Source organism: Trichophyton rubrum (assembly GCF_000151425.1).
Source record: "Trichophyton rubrum CBS 118892 genomic scaffold supercont2.3, whole genome shotgun sequence".
NCBI classification, from domain to species: domain Eukaryota; kingdom Fungi; phylum Ascomycota; class Eurotiomycetes; order Onygenales; family Arthrodermataceae; genus Trichophyton; species Trichophyton rubrum.
In genome coordinates this window covers 1,544,227-1,560,916 of record NW_003456426.1, presented here as the reverse complement: position 1 = coordinate 1,560,916, position 16,690 = coordinate 1,544,227, and the positions used below count along the sequence as shown (strand labels likewise).

At 48.3% G+C, this 16,690-nt stretch overlaps 8 protein-coding genes across 8 annotated transcripts; 4 read left to right on the top strand and 4 right to left on the bottom strand.

Moving 5' to 3' along the window:
* Positions 1-365: 365 nt before the first annotated feature.
* On the top strand, positions 366-1,242 carry TERG_08778 (uncharacterized protein; the record flags this gene model as incomplete). Its single annotated transcript, XM_003236218.1, has 3 exons — positions 366-441; positions 495-530; positions 653-1,242. 3 exons carry the CDS (start codon positions 366-368, stop codon positions 1,240-1,242), a joined length of 702 nt encoding a protein of 233 aa, XP_003236266.1.
* Positions 1,243-1,566: 324 nt separating this feature from the next.
* TERG_03312 (uncharacterized protein) lies at positions 1,567-2,430 on the bottom strand (the record flags this gene model as incomplete). The annotated part of the gene is made up of 1 exon (XM_003236217.2): positions 1,567-2,430. One exon carries the CDS (start codon positions 2,428-2,430, stop codon positions 1,567-1,569), a length of 864 nt encoding a protein of 287 aa, XP_003236265.2.
* A 1,402-nt stretch (positions 2,431-3,832) lies between these two features.
* On the bottom strand, positions 3,833-4,824 carry TERG_03311 (uncharacterized protein; the record flags this gene model as incomplete). Its single annotated transcript, XM_003236216.1, has 3 exons — positions 3,833-4,104; positions 4,166-4,541; positions 4,615-4,824. The coding sequence occupies 3 exons, from the start codon at positions 4,822-4,824 to the stop codon at positions 3,833-3,835; spliced, it is 858 nt and encodes a 285-aa protein (XP_003236264.1).
* A 373-nt stretch (positions 4,825-5,197) lies between these two features.
* Positions 5,198-6,651, top strand: TERG_03310 (uncharacterized protein; the record flags this gene model as incomplete). Its single annotated transcript, XM_003236215.1, has 3 exons — positions 5,198-5,357; positions 5,437-5,929; positions 5,997-6,651. 3 exons carry the CDS (start codon positions 5,198-5,200, stop codon positions 6,649-6,651), a joined length of 1,308 nt encoding a protein of 435 aa, XP_003236263.1.
* A 152-nt stretch (positions 6,652-6,803) lies between these two features.
* On the bottom strand, positions 6,804-8,012 carry TERG_03309 (uncharacterized protein; the record flags this gene model as incomplete). The annotated part of the gene is made up of 1 exon (XM_003236214.2): positions 6,804-8,012. One exon carries the CDS (start codon positions 8,010-8,012, stop codon positions 6,804-6,806), a length of 1,209 nt encoding a protein of 402 aa, XP_003236262.2.
* A 292-nt stretch (positions 8,013-8,304) lies between these two features.
* On the top strand, positions 8,305-12,690 carry TERG_11982 (uncharacterized protein; the record flags this gene model as incomplete). Its single annotated transcript, XM_047751011.1, has 8 exons — positions 8,305-9,403; positions 9,516-9,729; positions 9,803-10,213; positions 10,272-10,379; positions 10,441-10,499; positions 11,216-11,761; positions 11,832-11,966; positions 12,028-12,690. The coding sequence occupies exons 1-8, from the start codon at positions 8,699-8,701 to the stop codon at positions 12,688-12,690; spliced, it is 2,841 nt and encodes a 946-aa protein (XP_047605903.1). The 5' UTR covers positions 8,305-8,698.
* Positions 12,691-13,055: 365 nt separating this feature from the next.
* TERG_03306 (uncharacterized protein) lies at positions 13,056-15,146 on the top strand (the record flags this gene model as incomplete). Its single annotated transcript, XM_003236211.2, has 1 exon — positions 13,056-15,146. One exon carries the CDS (start codon positions 13,056-13,058, stop codon positions 15,144-15,146), a length of 2,091 nt encoding a protein of 696 aa, XP_003236259.2.
* Positions 15,147-15,648: 502 nt separating this feature from the next.
* TERG_03305 (uncharacterized protein) lies at positions 15,649-16,512 on the bottom strand (the record flags this gene model as incomplete). Its single annotated transcript, XM_047748064.1, has 1 exon — positions 15,649-16,512. The coding sequence occupies one exon, from the start codon at positions 16,510-16,512 to the stop codon at positions 15,649-15,651; it is 864 nt and encodes a 287-aa protein (XP_047604038.1).
* Between the last annotated feature and the right edge of the window lie 178 nt (positions 16,513-16,690).

Genomic DNA, 16,690 nt, shown 5'->3' with positions numbered 1-16,690 from the left:
ATCGAGAGGATTTGCTCATGCATGCAGCAGCGCAGGGTATGCTTCTCTAGGGATTTTCGAGAAGATCATTATCCTCCGAGGGGCCAGGCTATGCTCTTGTCAGTCAAATCTGGCGGTAACTGAAACTGCTCGGACTTCTAAATATAATCCAATTTACCTGATCTAGCTGTAGCGGATCTAGATGCTGCCGAAGGGTATCGAGAATTTGAGAATATATAACCATCCGTCATGGACACTCTTTAGAATAGAGAAGATATCTCACATGAAAGAATATTCTCTTCACTAAGTTTGGTATTAATTGACCAATTTTATCTTTGAAAACCTCGTCAGTTTGTTGTATCTATACATTATCAACCTCGTTTCCAATGGCACGCTCACTTCCAGGAATCACCACGAAAATTGGAATCTTCTTTCTAGCTATTCCTCCTTTGGTTCTATATTGTCAGCTCACCCCCCTGAGTGTTTCCCGAATTTCATACTGACTCGGCATTTAGCTCTGCTCCTTGCTGGCTGTACAGTCGGGCTTCCTGGTATATACCTCGCCGAAGTGCAGACGAACAAGGGCGTTACTGTTCGTGTAGGATAGTTTTGTATCTCTTTCTTTCATTATAGCATTAAGGGTTGTATGCTAATAATATACAATGATAACCAGGCATCTGCGTGAAGACATATGAAGAGATCAGATGCACATCGATTGCAATCTTGTCTCCCGACACCATCAGAAAACGTCTGGCCAGAGAAGTGCAGGGGGCTCTTCCCGAATCGCCCGTCAATGAAGCCGTCAAACTTCAAGCTGTGGTATTTATCAACATCCTTTTGGTGGCAGTAGCATTATTCTACTCCAGCCTCATGCTTGACTTACTCCGGTCCCACAGCTCTAAACGAACACGCAAACTGCCCATGAAGAGAGATTCTAGACGCCGCCAGAACTTCTTCCGTCAGGCCTCACTTGGGTGTGTATACAGTGCTTGTGCTTTTACTCTAGCAGCTGCACTTGCAATCACAGAAGTGAGCGGCGTATTCGCTGTTGGTTTCGGATGCACACATACGGTTAAAGCCGGATCTGTCTCTCTGGCTTTACACTGGATGGTAACTATACTTTGCTTCTTGGTGTGTGTTGGGTTGACAATGCTTCGTCGTACGAGGAGTGATATCATTGGGGACTCAACACCGGGCATGTATGGGCAAGATATTGGAGGACGGGAGTTTCCTTCATCCCCTGGTTATGGGCCAATGGACTAGTGCTCTAGCTGTATCAATTGAAGATCTATGGGGTATTATATATTTATCTGAGGATCTGGAAAAGTGATGAAGTAGGAGATCCATTGTTGAAAGGAAATGTTTAGGGGATGGTTTGGCAATAGGCTGGAGGGGGAAAAGGAGAAAGTGTTTCATGTTTTATTAATGGCACTTGTAAAGCACTTGAAAGAAAAGAAGAAATATATTAGCGTCGTCATTGATAGGTAAAATCCAAAAATTATAAAAAAGGTATCTATACACGTACTAAGTCGCCACCAAAGCACCGCATTCTATGGTAAAAGAAACGCACTGATAGCAAATGATAAATTACGCCTGTAGCTCATTGTGATACTTGGGATGAGTGCCATCTTGAGATAGGAGCCAGAATTTCTCATGCTCTTTTTGTCCATTAATGGCCCCCTTGAGGTCGAATGGGTCAGCGAAGGTCTCCCACTTCGAACGTTTGTCAGTCCAGCCGGGGCCTTCGTATTCTTCCTTGTCGAATCCAAGGTAGACGGTAGTCTTGTTTGGTAGATATTTCCCGGGGTGAACTATGTTGAGCCAATAGGTGTATAGAACCATGGGAGCTGCTTCAAAGGCATATAGGTACCACTCATGTCTTAGAACAGCGTCACAGACTCCATCGCATTGGCCGGTAGAGATGACGTTGAGGGTGCTGAATTTCTCGACGGCACGGAAGATAGATCGGAATAAGACAAGACCGGATGTACCATAAAGCATGATGAAGACGGTCCGGACGTTGCTGGTGAGCATATTCGATCGAACACAGCGGTTGTGGAGATGGGCAATCATCCCGATAAAGATACACTCCACAGCTGCCTGGAGAACAGAGCCAACGGCGACGAGTGTGCCACCGCTGCGCTGGAGCTTCTGGTCATCTCCTGCAGTGGATAGACGGGCGGCTCCGGCGGCTGTCAGACCTTCAACCAGTGCACCCAGGTAGATGAAGAAGTAGATGAGTCTGCTTGGGTTGAGAGGCGCGTGCATGGGGAGATAGTGCATAAGCCGTCCGAGGATATTGTATTCAGCTGCTGAGTAGATTGGCGGTCCGCAGAGGATGAGAATGCTTTCTGAGATGTAGAAATTTCTGTTCTCGGGGTAGAAGCTGGAGACACTTCTCATGACCCAGCCGGATGTAAAGACAAGACCTCCCCAGCACATGAAGAACATAACGCGCCAGTATTTGTATCGGCTGGTGAGATGTTAGCAGTGATATTGAGTAACTAATGGGTAAAGGCTGGAGACATACAAGTTCTGCCATATGTGTATACTAAGTGAGACTCCAACTAGGACTGCAAAGACGGCCGCAAGGGCTTTGCTTGGTGTGTATGGATAGAATGTTGAAGTTGTCGATTCCATGTTGGATGATGAAGCCATGGCGATTTATTGTTGTCTAGGTGTTCAATGGTTGTGTGTGTGTGTTGCTGAATTCCTATGACAGCTGCAGCATCATGGTGGCTTATATATCATCATTTCTTCCATAACTTCAAGCCTGAACTAGTTACTCCGTACTAGGACGCAATTGAGGCTGAAGAGCACTGCCTTTGGGGCCCATCGCCTGCACAGATAATGAGCAGCGCTACATGAGACCAGGAGCGGTTAGAGATCTTCCCACGCTCGACCAAGCCATGCTAGAACCCACCGGCCAGGCGCCAGCAAGCGCTGCATATTCCCCAGATCAAGGTATTCCCGTCTCCCATCAGCTTCCAGGTCGCAAAGTTTTTTCTTCCGCCGAAGGATCCGAGGTGGAGGAGCGCTGGATAGCACCAGATACGGCTAGTTTCATGCCAATCATCGAGGCTCCCTTGCGTCAAAGAACGACAGATAGGGCTGATATCACCGCTCTGGAGGGCCAATCATGGAGTGAGCGCTGGAGAGAAACGCTGCACTGCTGTCAACAGGCCATCAATGATAGGTCGTACTAGGCTGTGTTCAATTAACCGTGGGCCCTCCCGTGAAGTTGTCCGCAGTTACATTGGCAACTCGTTTTCCCTCCATGGTCGTCCACCAGCAGCAGCAGCACTGACTGTGAAAGCCTTGGGAGATGATACACAATCGTCATCGCCGTCCGTGGCAGTGCAACAACATCAATGCCTCTCTTCTGCTCGGCCAGACTTCCGGTCGACGGTAGCTTTTAAGAGGACCTCGAAGAGGATTATTAGTCATCTCATCACGTTACCTCTCGCTTGCCAGTGGCCTCGCACTATCACATTCGATAGCTTCAACAACAACAACAACATCATCATCATCCCTTTTGACAGCAGGTTTCGTTGGTCCCTCTAAAACTGAAGAAGGAGCCAAGTTTTACATCGAGCTGTGTCTACTGGGCAGGAAGCCATGGTGAAATGCTGCTGGATCTGGGTGTGAACATGAAAGCGACTTATCATGGGTATACAGCACTCCCGGCTGCAGCTGTGTGTGGACAACAAGGAGTGGTGCACATTAACTGACCCATCAAGGCGCCGACATGCTGGATAAGTGCAGAGCTCTGATATACGCAGCTACGCATGGCAGGGATTCAGTCACTGGAATTTTAATCGATAATGGGGCGCTGGTTATATTAGTTAACCAACTATTTTTTCATCTTATGCGCAACTGCTTTAATACCCTTCTTGACGCCTATCATAAGCTCAATACCACACTCTTCGCTCGTGTGAGCCGTGAACCGGCCCTGCTTGACAGTTCCCAGTTGGGTAATCTGCCCGTTGGTCTTCACTTGCACCAGCGCGCCTCCCGACATCAAAGCACATATTTCCAGAGATCCATCCCCCTGTGGGATGACGATGAAGCTGACAATCTTTTCATCGTGATTGAAGCTTGGGTAAGGAAAGCTACTGCCCGTGTCTATAAAGGCCACTTGTTAGCTTCCTGCATTCAAGCGGAAGGATGGGGCTAGATTCTATACCTTTCCATTCTCTGAGTCCAGGACTCTCTGCAACGAGATGATGAATTCGCCTGTCACGGTGGACATACAGCAGGTGCAGAGTATCATCGCCTAGCAGGACGGCCTGATGTGGCGTCCCTGGCTCCAAATTTGCGGACAATGGGGGTAAGGTTTCAAATTTATCCCCTTCTGTGACTCTGTACGCTCGAAGCCCATTTTCTGGACCTTCGAATATCACGATTTCACCCCCCGGGCTGAGGCAACCACTTAATCGGCTCGATTGGTGAACGGTCAATTTTCCTTGGTTATCAACTTCAACTTCGCTCCATTCCTCTTCGTCTGGGTCGTATCGATACCACTGAAGAACGTCCGACTTGTCGACGAAGAAAATGCTTCGCTAAAATTGATGTTGATTGTTAGGACATTATGCCTCTGTGGCTAGCTACGCAGGATGGGGTCTATATTCTCACCTCTTCTTCACCCAAAAGGTATAGACCTGGTGTATTTTTTCGTACGTCACTCGCAACAAACACTTGATTTGCGATTTCAGTTCCCGTCCAAAGCTTTTCGATCAAATCGCCGTCTTCCTCCGATATCAGGGAAATCCCAGGTTGGTCGTGTGGGAAAGCACCAGCGGCGGCAAGGAGATAGTGAACGAAATCTTGGGGTTTAAAATCCATACTTCTTAGATCTTTGTCTCAGAGTCAAGAGGGGGAAAAAGGGCTGAAATCTGTCTCTTTTCTTGATTCTGTCCCACTACGTTTTCAAAATTCTTCGATCTACTCAATCTTCCCCCGCCGCGTATGTATATATATGTACTTTGTCACAGGAAGCGGGGTCTATTCTTCTCAGGAGCCGCCGATGAAAAGCTCCAAGGCTTCCAGTTGGGCATGAAATGGGGCTACCAATCGCAACTTCACGATTATTCCCTGTCCCTCCCGAATACAAAAGTGCGTACGTAGCATACAATTGCTAAGTCGAGCACGAAGATCGAAGTTGTTCTTTTCCACGAAATGATGAGGAGGATACTATCAGTTTCCGCATATGCTAGCTATGGCTACCACTCCCTCTTCTCTACGCTTGGATCCGGATCTCTTTGATCCTAGCTGGGTTGCTTTACCTAACGATAAGGGTGCCACTGGCGGGCTGTCGTTTGCTTCAACCCAGATACGCAATAACTGGATCGTCAGACTTGATTTCAGGCAAAATTCGGGTTCGTCTAGTATTCATCTTCTCATGTCAGAAAACAACAGAATTTGGATTGACCCATGTTCTTACACTGGCCCATACAGCACCGAAGGGGGAGAAGAGCCACGGAACTGGATTTTATGTCAATATCCCGGATACCAAAGCCCACGTTATCCTCACTGCTGCGCATAACCTCGTTGATAACCAAAAGAAGCCGTCCCAGGATTTGCAGTTTTACGACCCCTTACAAGGCGCCATTATCAAACCCGGAGATCTTGAAATCTTCATACCCCCTTCATACTTGTCAAGGCCACGGACCGAAACTGACTTTGGAGCAATCCGTGTACCGACTAGCACGTCTGTACCCCGTGGGTTTGGGTTTGCTTTGAAACTTGCTGAAGAAAGCCTGCGTGATAAAACTCTACAAATCTGCGGATTTCCCTCGGACTGCCCTCGACCTGAACCATCTACCAGCTCTGGGGACTGCAAGCGCTGGAATAGGAATCGCTTAGAATACCAGATAGCCACGGCAAAGGGGTTGAGTGGGGCACCGGTATTTATGCCATTCAAGGGTCATGACACGGTTATTGGTATTCAGTGCGTCTTTATTTATATGCATTATAAATACATACCACACGGTGTCAAGCTGATAGAAATATCTTAGCACAAACGGGAGTGATCTTCATCGTGGAAATAGCAAAGGGTGCCGGCTTAGCGAGACAGTCCTGGAGCAAATCTTCCACTGGCTGGGAGTAAGCCACGAAGAGAAGACTCTCAGAGTCTTTCCTTCCAAAGATGCACCTCCTGAAGGTCTATATCTTCGCTTTCCTCCATTCGAGGAACATGGCTGGGTACGCCTGGGAGAGAAGGGCCTTGAAACCACTTTTGATATCTTCCCAGCCTACGCACCCACATCAAACCTGACCGGCAAACCCACTTATGTATTTCGGTTCCGACATCCGCGCGGATGGCCTCAATCCAGAGAGAAGCAGCGGTGGGTCCTCTGGGACTACGTGAGGCAAGTAGTGACGCTGACTGATAAGTTAGAAGACTGCTGTTTCCCCTATCTTGTCCGGATCGAGCCAAAAAAGAATTCAAAGAAGAAACCAACAAACAGTTCCGAGACGTTTCGTATTGTGCTAGAGCGCAAGGATCCAGGGAACCCTGCTGATATAGGTCAGCTTGTTGAGTTTCGCATGGCGAATTTTCTACTTAAAGAGGAAGATATCGAGATGGAAGAGATGGATACACCAGAGGTGGGGTTTATGAAGCATTATATCAATAAACCTGCTAAGGTATGTTTTAAGGCAGCTGTTTAGTCCCTTTGGATTTCGACTAATGAGGACTGTTAGTTCAATAATATGTGTTTCGAGTGAACGGGGGTTTGAATAAGGAACCGCGCTTGAACCTTAGTTCCTTCAAGGTATCCATTAGGTAGACACAGGTTTACGCTTATATTTTTGTCCATAACTTAGACTTGTGTCTGACCGGCCCCCTTAATTTTATTGGCTAGGTCCGCTATATGCCTCTTGAATGAGCCTATTCCCCTAGAACTCAAGCCCCGCAAATTCTGCAAAGTCCGCAGTATCCACGTTTTTGACGACCTTATTGCCTTATGGCAGCGTGGAACCAGTGCACGACCAGCAATGATTCCACTGTCTATTAGGATAATAACTCCCGCGACAAACGGGATCAGCTGGCCGGGGACCAGGAGGTCTGTTGTAGGCGATAACTGATTCCAGTGCAGCGTGAGTTCCACTGCCAATACCATCAAGATCCAAGTTATCCATCTCATGGCATGGATATAGGGGGCCATCTCGTTCTTTTTCCACCCAAGGGTATTCTCTATTTTCAAAACGTCCCTCTTAGTCCTTTCCTCCGTCCTCCCATTAATCCAGCACTCGCATACGATGACCATGATCCGCAAAACCTTCCACGCAAAGCTCAATGATGTGGCTGCATCAATTACAAAGTACACCAGCGCGAGGTACCTAAACCATCCATCAAGCCTTACCGGTGCAAAAAAGAACACCAGATTCTTCGTGCCCAACAGTGGAAGCCTTTTCACCAACACCGCGAACGTCCACAATAGCGCCGCGCATAGCCCCAGTTCTGTCAGGAGGATAGCCACCACGCCTGTCAGCTCCCCGACAATCGCACGAGCATTGTCCAGTGTCGATTTTGCCATCAGTGACACGCTGAACACCATCAACAATGTGATGACGCTTTCCGCGGCACTGAATTTAGCACGCGCTGCAAATACGAACCATGATGCAAGAATAGCGAGGGCGATTGAGGTCGCAGCTATCGTAAGACCCTTGCCATATTCGTTTTTGGGCTCTTCACCATCTCCAGTGGCGGTGGTATTGCTATCCTCAACCTCGTCAGAGCCATAGTTGTAGAGAATCATACCTAGGCCTTGTAAATAGAACCCCACACGCACGCCCAATCCGTAAAGATCTTGGGCTGCCTCAGGGTTACCGATTGTAATTTCACCGCGGTTTGACAAGGCTGACATGGTTGGGTAGAGGCTGGGTAGGTGTCCGGTGAGGCTTTGAGGAGCAGGAAAAGGGGCGGGATACTTCACAAAGAGGATGATATCCGGGATGATGTAGGAGGGGAGTAAGATTATGGGAAGTGGGTGTTTTATTACTTTGAACCGCTCACAGAAGAGTGACATCTATGATTTATTCTGGCAGATCGTGTCCGCTAGTGGTGGGCGAGCTTCCTGCCAGGGCATCAGATGCCTAACTGACGAGGCGGGTAGCAGTCTGGAATGCAATATCTAGACATGAGAACTGGATAGTTAAGTAATCAGCCTCGTTCGTTGACAGCACTTCATCGGGATCGGCCTTAGGCGACTTTGATCTTCTCTGCAACGACCCAATCTCCTTCTACCCCTATCCATGCAGGGTGATATCATAACAACGAATGCAGGACGCCTACGAAGCGGGCAGCCACGAGTTTGGCGTGCTGCAACCTGCAGTCAATCTAACCACCATCAACAAGGAGAGCCAGCGCATTCTCCCAAAGAAGATCAGGAGGTAGGGATCTCGGATGGAGATGCCAGCATTCAGGTTGACAGCGATTGTTGAGAAAAAAAAGGGGGTGGTGTGTGTCTCAATACATCAGTCTAATCTATTAAAGGGAGACATGAACAGGAGAGTACGATCCGAGACTGAGCAAATACCCTTGATCAATCAGTCTTATATACCCACGGATTCCTACCATAGTCATTACGGTTGGCTATAACTATCCCATTCTACTTTGTCTTCTTTTGTTGCATTGATTCAAACCTATACCAAACTCACTTCATCCCCTGATATCTACCATCTACCAACTACCAACTACCAACTACCAACGATCATGGCATCCATCTACGAGCTAGCAAAATCCGGCCAGCTCACCAAGGAGCACATGGCTAACCAGCAAACAATTCGCGACCTGAATACTGTTCATCCCCGAACGAAGCTCACTCCCCTCGGCATTGCAGTTTGGTACTGCTATGTCAAAATTGTCAAACTGTTACTCAAAAATGGCGCCAATCCCGATGGCAAAGACCCTAATCATAACGATAGCCCAGTACGCCCGCCGCTCTGGGTTGCAGCTGCAAGGTCCAAGCAGAGAGTGGGAACCATGATGCAACTGCTCCTTCACGCGGGCGCGGATCCGAACATAGTCTCTACCGTGGACGACAACTCAAGCCCTCTCCTCGCAGCTGTGAAGACCTACAGATCCCCTCACTTGCTCAACGCATTGGTAGACAAGGGCGCAAACCCGGACCAGGAAAATAACCATGAAGAGACACCCAGGAAAATTGCGGAGGCCCGCGGTGATCCTGATACGATAAAGGCGCTGCGGAAGCGAAAGGAACGGTCACTGGGATGGCTTCACTGGATTGGTGTGATTGTCAGCATCATAGTGGGCGTCGTTGCGTGGGTGAATGCCTTCGTTATGGTTGCTGTGGTTGGCGCTGCGGGTGCTGCGACTGCAGCCGGCCCGTATGTAACACAGGTGATTAAAAGGAGGTTCCATATGAGTGGGATTTTTGACGAGAAGGTCTGGCCAGAGGTGACTACGCCCCGAACCTTTTTTTCTGGACCTGATATATGTGATGGGATATGAAAAGGGGACTACGGGGGAGCAACCCCCTGGTCCAAGCTATACTAACTTGATGGGCTAGAAGCTAAAACAACCCGAGCCCAAGGAAGAGTTTTTAAAAGATGCGAAGGATTTCATCTTGGAGAACCACATGAACAAGGTCTTTCCGTCCAATGACCCTTTCCTGCAGACGGTGGTTGATAAGGGCATCAAGCTGGAGCCCAACCCTGACATACCCTCGACACAAAGGCCTTGGCCCGGTTGGCCCTCTTCCAGCCAGTCATGTATTGTGGTGGGTATTAATCTCGAATTCAGTCAGATATCCCACAACTATTTGATCGATGGTTGACTAATGGATGATATACATAGATGACAGTGGCTCTATGAACGAGGGTAATCGAGTTGAGCACCAGATCGATATCGTCGAGCGCATTGCGAGCATCGCCACACGCATCATCCCAGACGATGGAGGCGTCAAGGTGCGGTTCATCAACCGCAACACAGAGATCATGATCTACCAGCGGACCCTCAAGGATCTCAGACAACTCATGGGACAGCAGGCTCCCTACGGACCAACAGAACTCGGCACGAATCTGAGAAGCAGGATCCTTGAACCACTGGTATATCAGCCGCTAAGAACAAACAGCCTGCGACGGCCAGTTCTTGTCTCTATCATCACGGACGGCTGTCCACAGGGTCCGCGTGAAAAACTTGAAACGCTAAAGCAAGCGATTCTTGAATGCGGAAGACTCTTGGAGGCTGCTGGATACGAACGAACAGGTAAGGAGAAATAAGTAACAAAACGGTTAGCTATTCATCTCCTGCTAACTACCCGCAGTGGTCCGCTTCCAGATCAGCCAAATCGGAACTGACGAGGATGCAAAAGCCTTTCTAAAGTCTCTAATGCGTGAGGATCAGCTGCAGGATGTTCTGTACTGCACAACCGGTGAGCAAGGAGATCTCAAAAACCTCGAGTCATGAAGTTAATGGCACTAACTATCATACAGGCAGCTTGGACGAGAAGTTTGCGAAGTTCCGTGATAATGAGACTCGACTCGAGCAATGGGTAAGCCTGTCCTTGCGTTTGGTAGGAGAAGTAGCTTGCCTGTCGCTGACTGGACTTTTCTTCGTCCTTTTTATATAACTAGCTCCTCAGGCTCTTGATGAGCCCGATCACGAATGCCGATCAGTCTTAGACGGGACTCACCAGTCACTCAACTACTTCGCCATGACAAGTTAGTTACTCCGTAGTTATGGCTGGGGCTGGTTATGGCGCCGAAGATGCTGGTTAGCTATCATCGCCGGTCACTGACCTGATTTTTCCTCCACTTTAACATGATTTTATGCATATTCCACACTGTCTCCATGATGATCCTATATATCCTACCATCTTTTCTACTCGTAGATGCGTTGAGATAGTTAAGCAGCCTTCCGAAGGTCTATATATGGAGCACTGCCCGCCTGCTCGCCTTGTAATTAGTTAACTAACCAGCCTCGCCAAGGCAGCTCCTTCAGCTCTTGGGCTCCGTTTCTGCTCAGCCGGAGGACGATCAGGTTGCTTCAGAGTCGCTGACTTTTTCTCCTTTCGAAAGATGTGTTCGAGGCTTCATGGAAGAGTGTGGCCGTTTTGCGCGTTGAGTGTCTATCATCATGCCGGGAGTTCCATCAGGCCGCGGTTGCGATGCTTGCAGGAAGCAGAAGAAAAAGGTGCTGCAGCCACTTGAGTATGAACGGCTGCGAACAAACAAACAACAGACTGCTGATGCGTAGAGGACTGTATAGTGTGATCAAGGACGGCCTTCGTGTGCGCGATGTACTCGGCTGAATATCCCGTGTGTCGGCGCGGGCCTGCAGAGATACAAGTTCAAGCAGGAGAATGTCTTTCGCAGCAGCCAGCAGAGCCAGCAGAGCCAGTCGAAGAGCTTGACGACCAGGAAGAAGCCCGCCGTCGACCAGTTACCGAAATTCGAGACCCTCGTCTTTATCGAAGAGATCCCCCGGGTGCCTGTCAACGGGATAACGGCGCTGCGGAACAGCTTTATCGAGACCCTGAAGCCGACGACCGACTTGAGATACAACCTCGCCTGGTCCTTTGGCGGCTTTCTGGTGGACATTCCACGGCGTCTGGGGGTCAATGAAGCCCTGGACTCGGCGGTACAGGTGCTGGTTGACTCGCATCAGGACTTCTGTGCCGGGCTGGGAGTTACTTCGCGGGTGCTGGTAGGATACTCCAGGGCTCTCAGGATGCTCAGATCATACCTCGACGACCCAGCCAAGGCGCGAACGTCTGAAACTCTCTGCTCGGTCATGGTCTTGCTGATGTGCCAGGTGAGACGCCGAATTACTGGTCTATATATCAAAATCATTTTTCTACAATCTCCTGACATTTTCTCTGTAGCGGTTTATCGGTGTCAGTGAGGGTGACTTTACGGGCCACTGTGAAGGTGCTGCCCAGTTGCTGAGGGCCAGAAGATACTACGATCCAAACGACGAGTTCGAAAGCAAACTAGTTCTCTCACTGCGAGGGCCGGTGGTATGACCCCGTTTGTAGCTTTATTCTAGCAATTGCAGTTATACTCACTCCTCTCTGGCAGGTCTTTGAAGGACTTCTCAACCAGAAGATCCAGTTTACTCCAGAGGAATGGAAAACCCTTGTGGAAAACCATCTTGATGGAGTAACTCCCGAAGGCAGGATGATGCGTGGCGTTGCCAAAGTGCCAGGCCTCCTGAACCGAGCCAGAAAGGCCCGCAAAGACGGAGTGACAGACGAGAATCTGCTAATAGATGCATTGGCAGCATACCACATGGCAAAGGGGGCGGCAGACGAGTTACGAGAAAAGTACAAGAAGGCCCGGCTTCCCCCAAAGGGCGAGTTTTCATTCCAGGACCCTATTGTTATGGCCCACTCATTCTACCAGCGCTCCTTCGGCCTGAGCCTTACCGTCGTCATCATTCTCAGTTGTGTGGTTACTGGAATCGACCCGGGCAACGCTGTTGTGGTAGACCCGTCAATATACATTGACGAGATCCTTGAAATTGCGGGCTCTGCGATGATATACAGGCCGTTGGCGGCAAGCTTCGTACCCATGTGTTTAATGATGGCGTGGATATCTACTGGGGACCTTGCAAGAAGGCAAACCATTGAAGCTGCTCTAAAGGCATACGAGAATGACTATGCGGAAGGGCAGGCGGTAGTAATGACCCCGAAGGTCGAACAGATATCTCGCCAGCTACGATTAGTCGACTTGAACGTTTGAGCCGTGGCCATGTTGATGATACGTTTACTCTTCTCACACTTATGCAGGAATGATCGATTATGACACTTTCCCATAGCTCAAGAGGCAGGCCTCTTCTATAGATATCATAGATACATAGCATATAGGTAACACATTCTATCTTGCAATATATCTTTCAAAATCGATATTCAAATTGAATGTATTTTATGATTACAGATATCGTATGTCGTCTTAGCTGCATATGTGTATTTTATTAAGGTTCTTCAATTTCATTGGATAGTAAATTTCGAGATACGGTCCCGTTACCGTAAGCATAACACTTCAAAATCCTTTTATAAAATTTCACGGAAAGAATCAACAAAAACCAGCAACAACTAGACACAGAGATGGATTCCCTCGACAGCAAGACGGGGAATGGAGAAGATAAAGTGGTATCAGCTTCTAGACGGGCTAGGAAGCGGAAGCGTGGTAACCGAAACGACGATAATGAGAATGGGATCAAAAAGGCTCGAGTATCAGCGAATGGCATTGAATCCAAGCAAAGATCTCGAAAGATGATTCAAAATGACACCATTGCCCATGAAAGGAATATATCCAACCCCAGAGGCGACTCGGAAAATGGCATAACCAAATCTGGCCCAAATCGAAGCGTATCCAATCTCAAGGAAAAGGCCAGGATTCTTCTTGAAACGAGAAAAAAACTCCCTATCTTTGCGCACGCAGACGAGATTCGTGCTCATCTTCGCCGGACAGATGTCATGTTGCTTGTCGGAGAGACAGGAAGTGGTAAAAGTACCCAAGTGCCTCAATTTCTTATCGACGAGCACTGGTGTCGCCCAAAATCAGTCAAGATACCATCTTCCGGGAACAAGCAAACAGCCACCGTCGGTGGCTGCATAGCCATTACCCAGCCTCGTCGTGTAGCAGCCGTCTCTCTGGCACGAAGAGTGGCAGAAGAAGTTGGCTGTCCGCTTGGTTCTTCATCACCTGCGAGCAAGGTTGGCTATGCTGTGCGTTTTGATACCTCTGTTTCGCCGAGCACACGTATCAAATTCATGACAGATGGAATGCTATTGCAAGAAATGCTGAGTGATCCGTGGTTGACGAAGTATAGCGCTATAGTTGTTGACGAGGTTCACGAGAGGGGTATCAATGTTGACTTGCTTCTTGGGTTCCTGAGAAACATTGCTACAGGATGCAAGGAAGGGAGAGGAGGAGTCCCGCTCAAGATCGTGGTTATGAGTGCCACAGCGGATATGGAGAGTTTACTGTCGTTTTTTACTGATGGATACATACAAACGTCAAATTCTCTGCTGGAATCTTTGAAGGAAGATGATACCGGTTCTAAATCTCAGAAGGCAAATGCTTTAACGCCCTCAGCGAAGGGGAAAGAGATTCAAACAAAACCGGATCAGGTTTCTGTCTGTCATATAAAGGGCCGCCAGTTCCCTGTTACCACTATATATTCTCCGGTACCAGTCCCTGACTTTGTGGATGCAGCACTCAAAACCATTTTTCAGATTCACTACAAGGAACCTTTGCCCGGTGATATTCTAGTGTTCTTAACCGGTCAAGAGACGGTGGAAAATTTGGAGTATCTGGTCAATGACTATGCTAGTACCATGGATAAAGAACTGCCAAAAGTGCTAGCTGTACCTCTCTTCGCAGCCCTTCCGCAGGTTGCTCAACAACGAGTCTTCCTGCCCACAACTCCGAGAACAAGGAAGGTCATTTTAGCCACGAATATTGCTGAAACTTCCGTGACTGTTCCTGGAGTACGATACGTTATTGACTGCGGCAAGGCTAAGACCAAACAGTTCAGGACACGCCTTGGCCTTGACTCGCTGCTGGTTAAACCTATATCAAAATCTGCTGCTATACAAAGGAAAGGCCGTGCTGGTCGAGAAGCGCCAGGACAATGTTACCGGTTATATCCTGAGAAGGAATACCTTGCCTTACCAGAGACCAACACTCCCGAGATTCTACGATGTGATGTGAGCCAAGCTATATTGACGATGAAAGCCAGGGGAGTAGATGATATAGTTGGGTTCCCATTTCTCACGCCTCCTCCTCGAGATGCAATTGAAAAGGCGTTATTACAGCTTTTCAATATTAACGCTCTGGATGAAACCGGGAAGATTAGCCCTATCGGTAGCCGCATAGCCAAACTTCCACTTACCGCGCCGCTAGGTCGGGTGCTTCTCGCTGGAGCAGAGAAGGGGCCTCGTTGTCTCAGAGACGTCATCGATATTATTTCGTGTCTGAGTGTAGAGAATATCTTTTTAAATACATCATCAGAGGAGAAGAAGGAACAGGGAGATCTGGCAAGGCGCGATTTGTACAGGAGAGAAGGGGACCATTTGACCATGCTTGCCACTGTCCGCGCGTATGCGGCTGAAAATGCGGACCGAAGGGCATGGGCTGAACGCCACCTTGTCTCTCATAGAGCAATGCAGGCAGTTATGGTACGTCTATAATCTTGACATAATTTCCCATGGTTTTAGCTAACAGACCGCTAGGATGTACGTAAACAGCTGTTGGTCCAGTGTAAACAGTCAAAGTTATTTGGAGATACGTCTTTTAAAGACGACGACTCTACGCCCCTGGGAAACGAAGATCCAGTCCCGATACTGACCAGTTTTCTTACTGGGTTTGCCACAAACACAGCACGTCTTTTCCCTGATGGCAGCTATCGTACTCTGGTAGGAAATCAGACTGTGGCCATACATCCGTCCAGTGTGCTTTTTGGCAGGAAAGTTGAGGCAATCATGTACAATGAATTCGTTTTTACAACTCGAAGCTATGCAAGGGGTGTTAGCGCCGTGCAGATGAACTGGATTGGAGAAGTGTTGGCTGGTCCTTCATAAGATACAAACATAAAGTAGATAGAAAACATATGTTGCAAGTGCAATGATACCACCAGATACCGCCAATGACCCTCACACGCTATAAACAAAGAGACATCACTGCCAACCTTGCCTAGTTGTTCTTTTTCTCCTTACTTCTCAGCCTATCTGTCCCGTGGAACCAGTCCAAAAACCCAATAGATCCGTAGTTCAAATTGAACTTCTCATGATGCAAATCATGCATCTTTGCCTTTCCATTTAAGAAGTCATACCCGCTATGCACAGTTGCGGTATTGAATAGCTCATAGCCCATGAATAACCAAAAGGTAATGATATGGCTGTTGAGTATTTGCGGGGGAAGAGTAATTGGTAGCACATTTGCTCCTATCTGTTCTAGTGGATGGGCATATTGGGCCGCCAGAGCTACCGGAGCAGTGAACTTGTGGTGCCGCTTGTGAATCCTAACATAAAAGTACGGATAATGGAGGAGTCGATGAGCGTAGTAGAAGAGGGCTTCACGCATCAATATGCTAAGGACAAAGTCTCGGACCACAATTGCGAATGGTGGCAAGGTCGGAAGCACCTGGTATGAAGGTGGAATGATATTTTTATAGACCAGAGTGAGCAGGAGTATGTGTAGAGCTGTAGAAAGCAACTGGTTCTTCAGCACATAGAAGAAACAGTGCCATATCTCCTTGGCCGTGGGCTGCTTTGTAGCTGGTTGGATCTTGTGCCTTTGTGAGAACGCCGGGGCCCATTTATCGAGACTGAGGTAGATAGCTGACGGTATCCAGAAGGCGACCAGCTGGACGAGAGAGGTTCCGACAAATTCTATCGTTGTGGGAGAGTAGCTTGAGACGAGAGAGGCCCAGCCGGCTTCAATCTTAGGATAAGCTGCGTCCATGGTCGATATCACCTGGCAGCAATTATACGGAGAAGATAAAAAGAATATATTGAAAGATATTACCCCAAGCTTGAACTTGTCTGCTCGTAACATCCTGGGATTCTTCTATAGATATAAAAAGTTTGAAACGCCGAACATTGAGTTTATTTTTAGTTTGCATGTGCCGGACCTCGGCACAATCCCTGTCGCATGGAGCGTGTGCAAAATGGGGCGTGTGCTATATTATCGACAACGACGCCGAGGTAGACAACATGTATTATTTGATATGCAT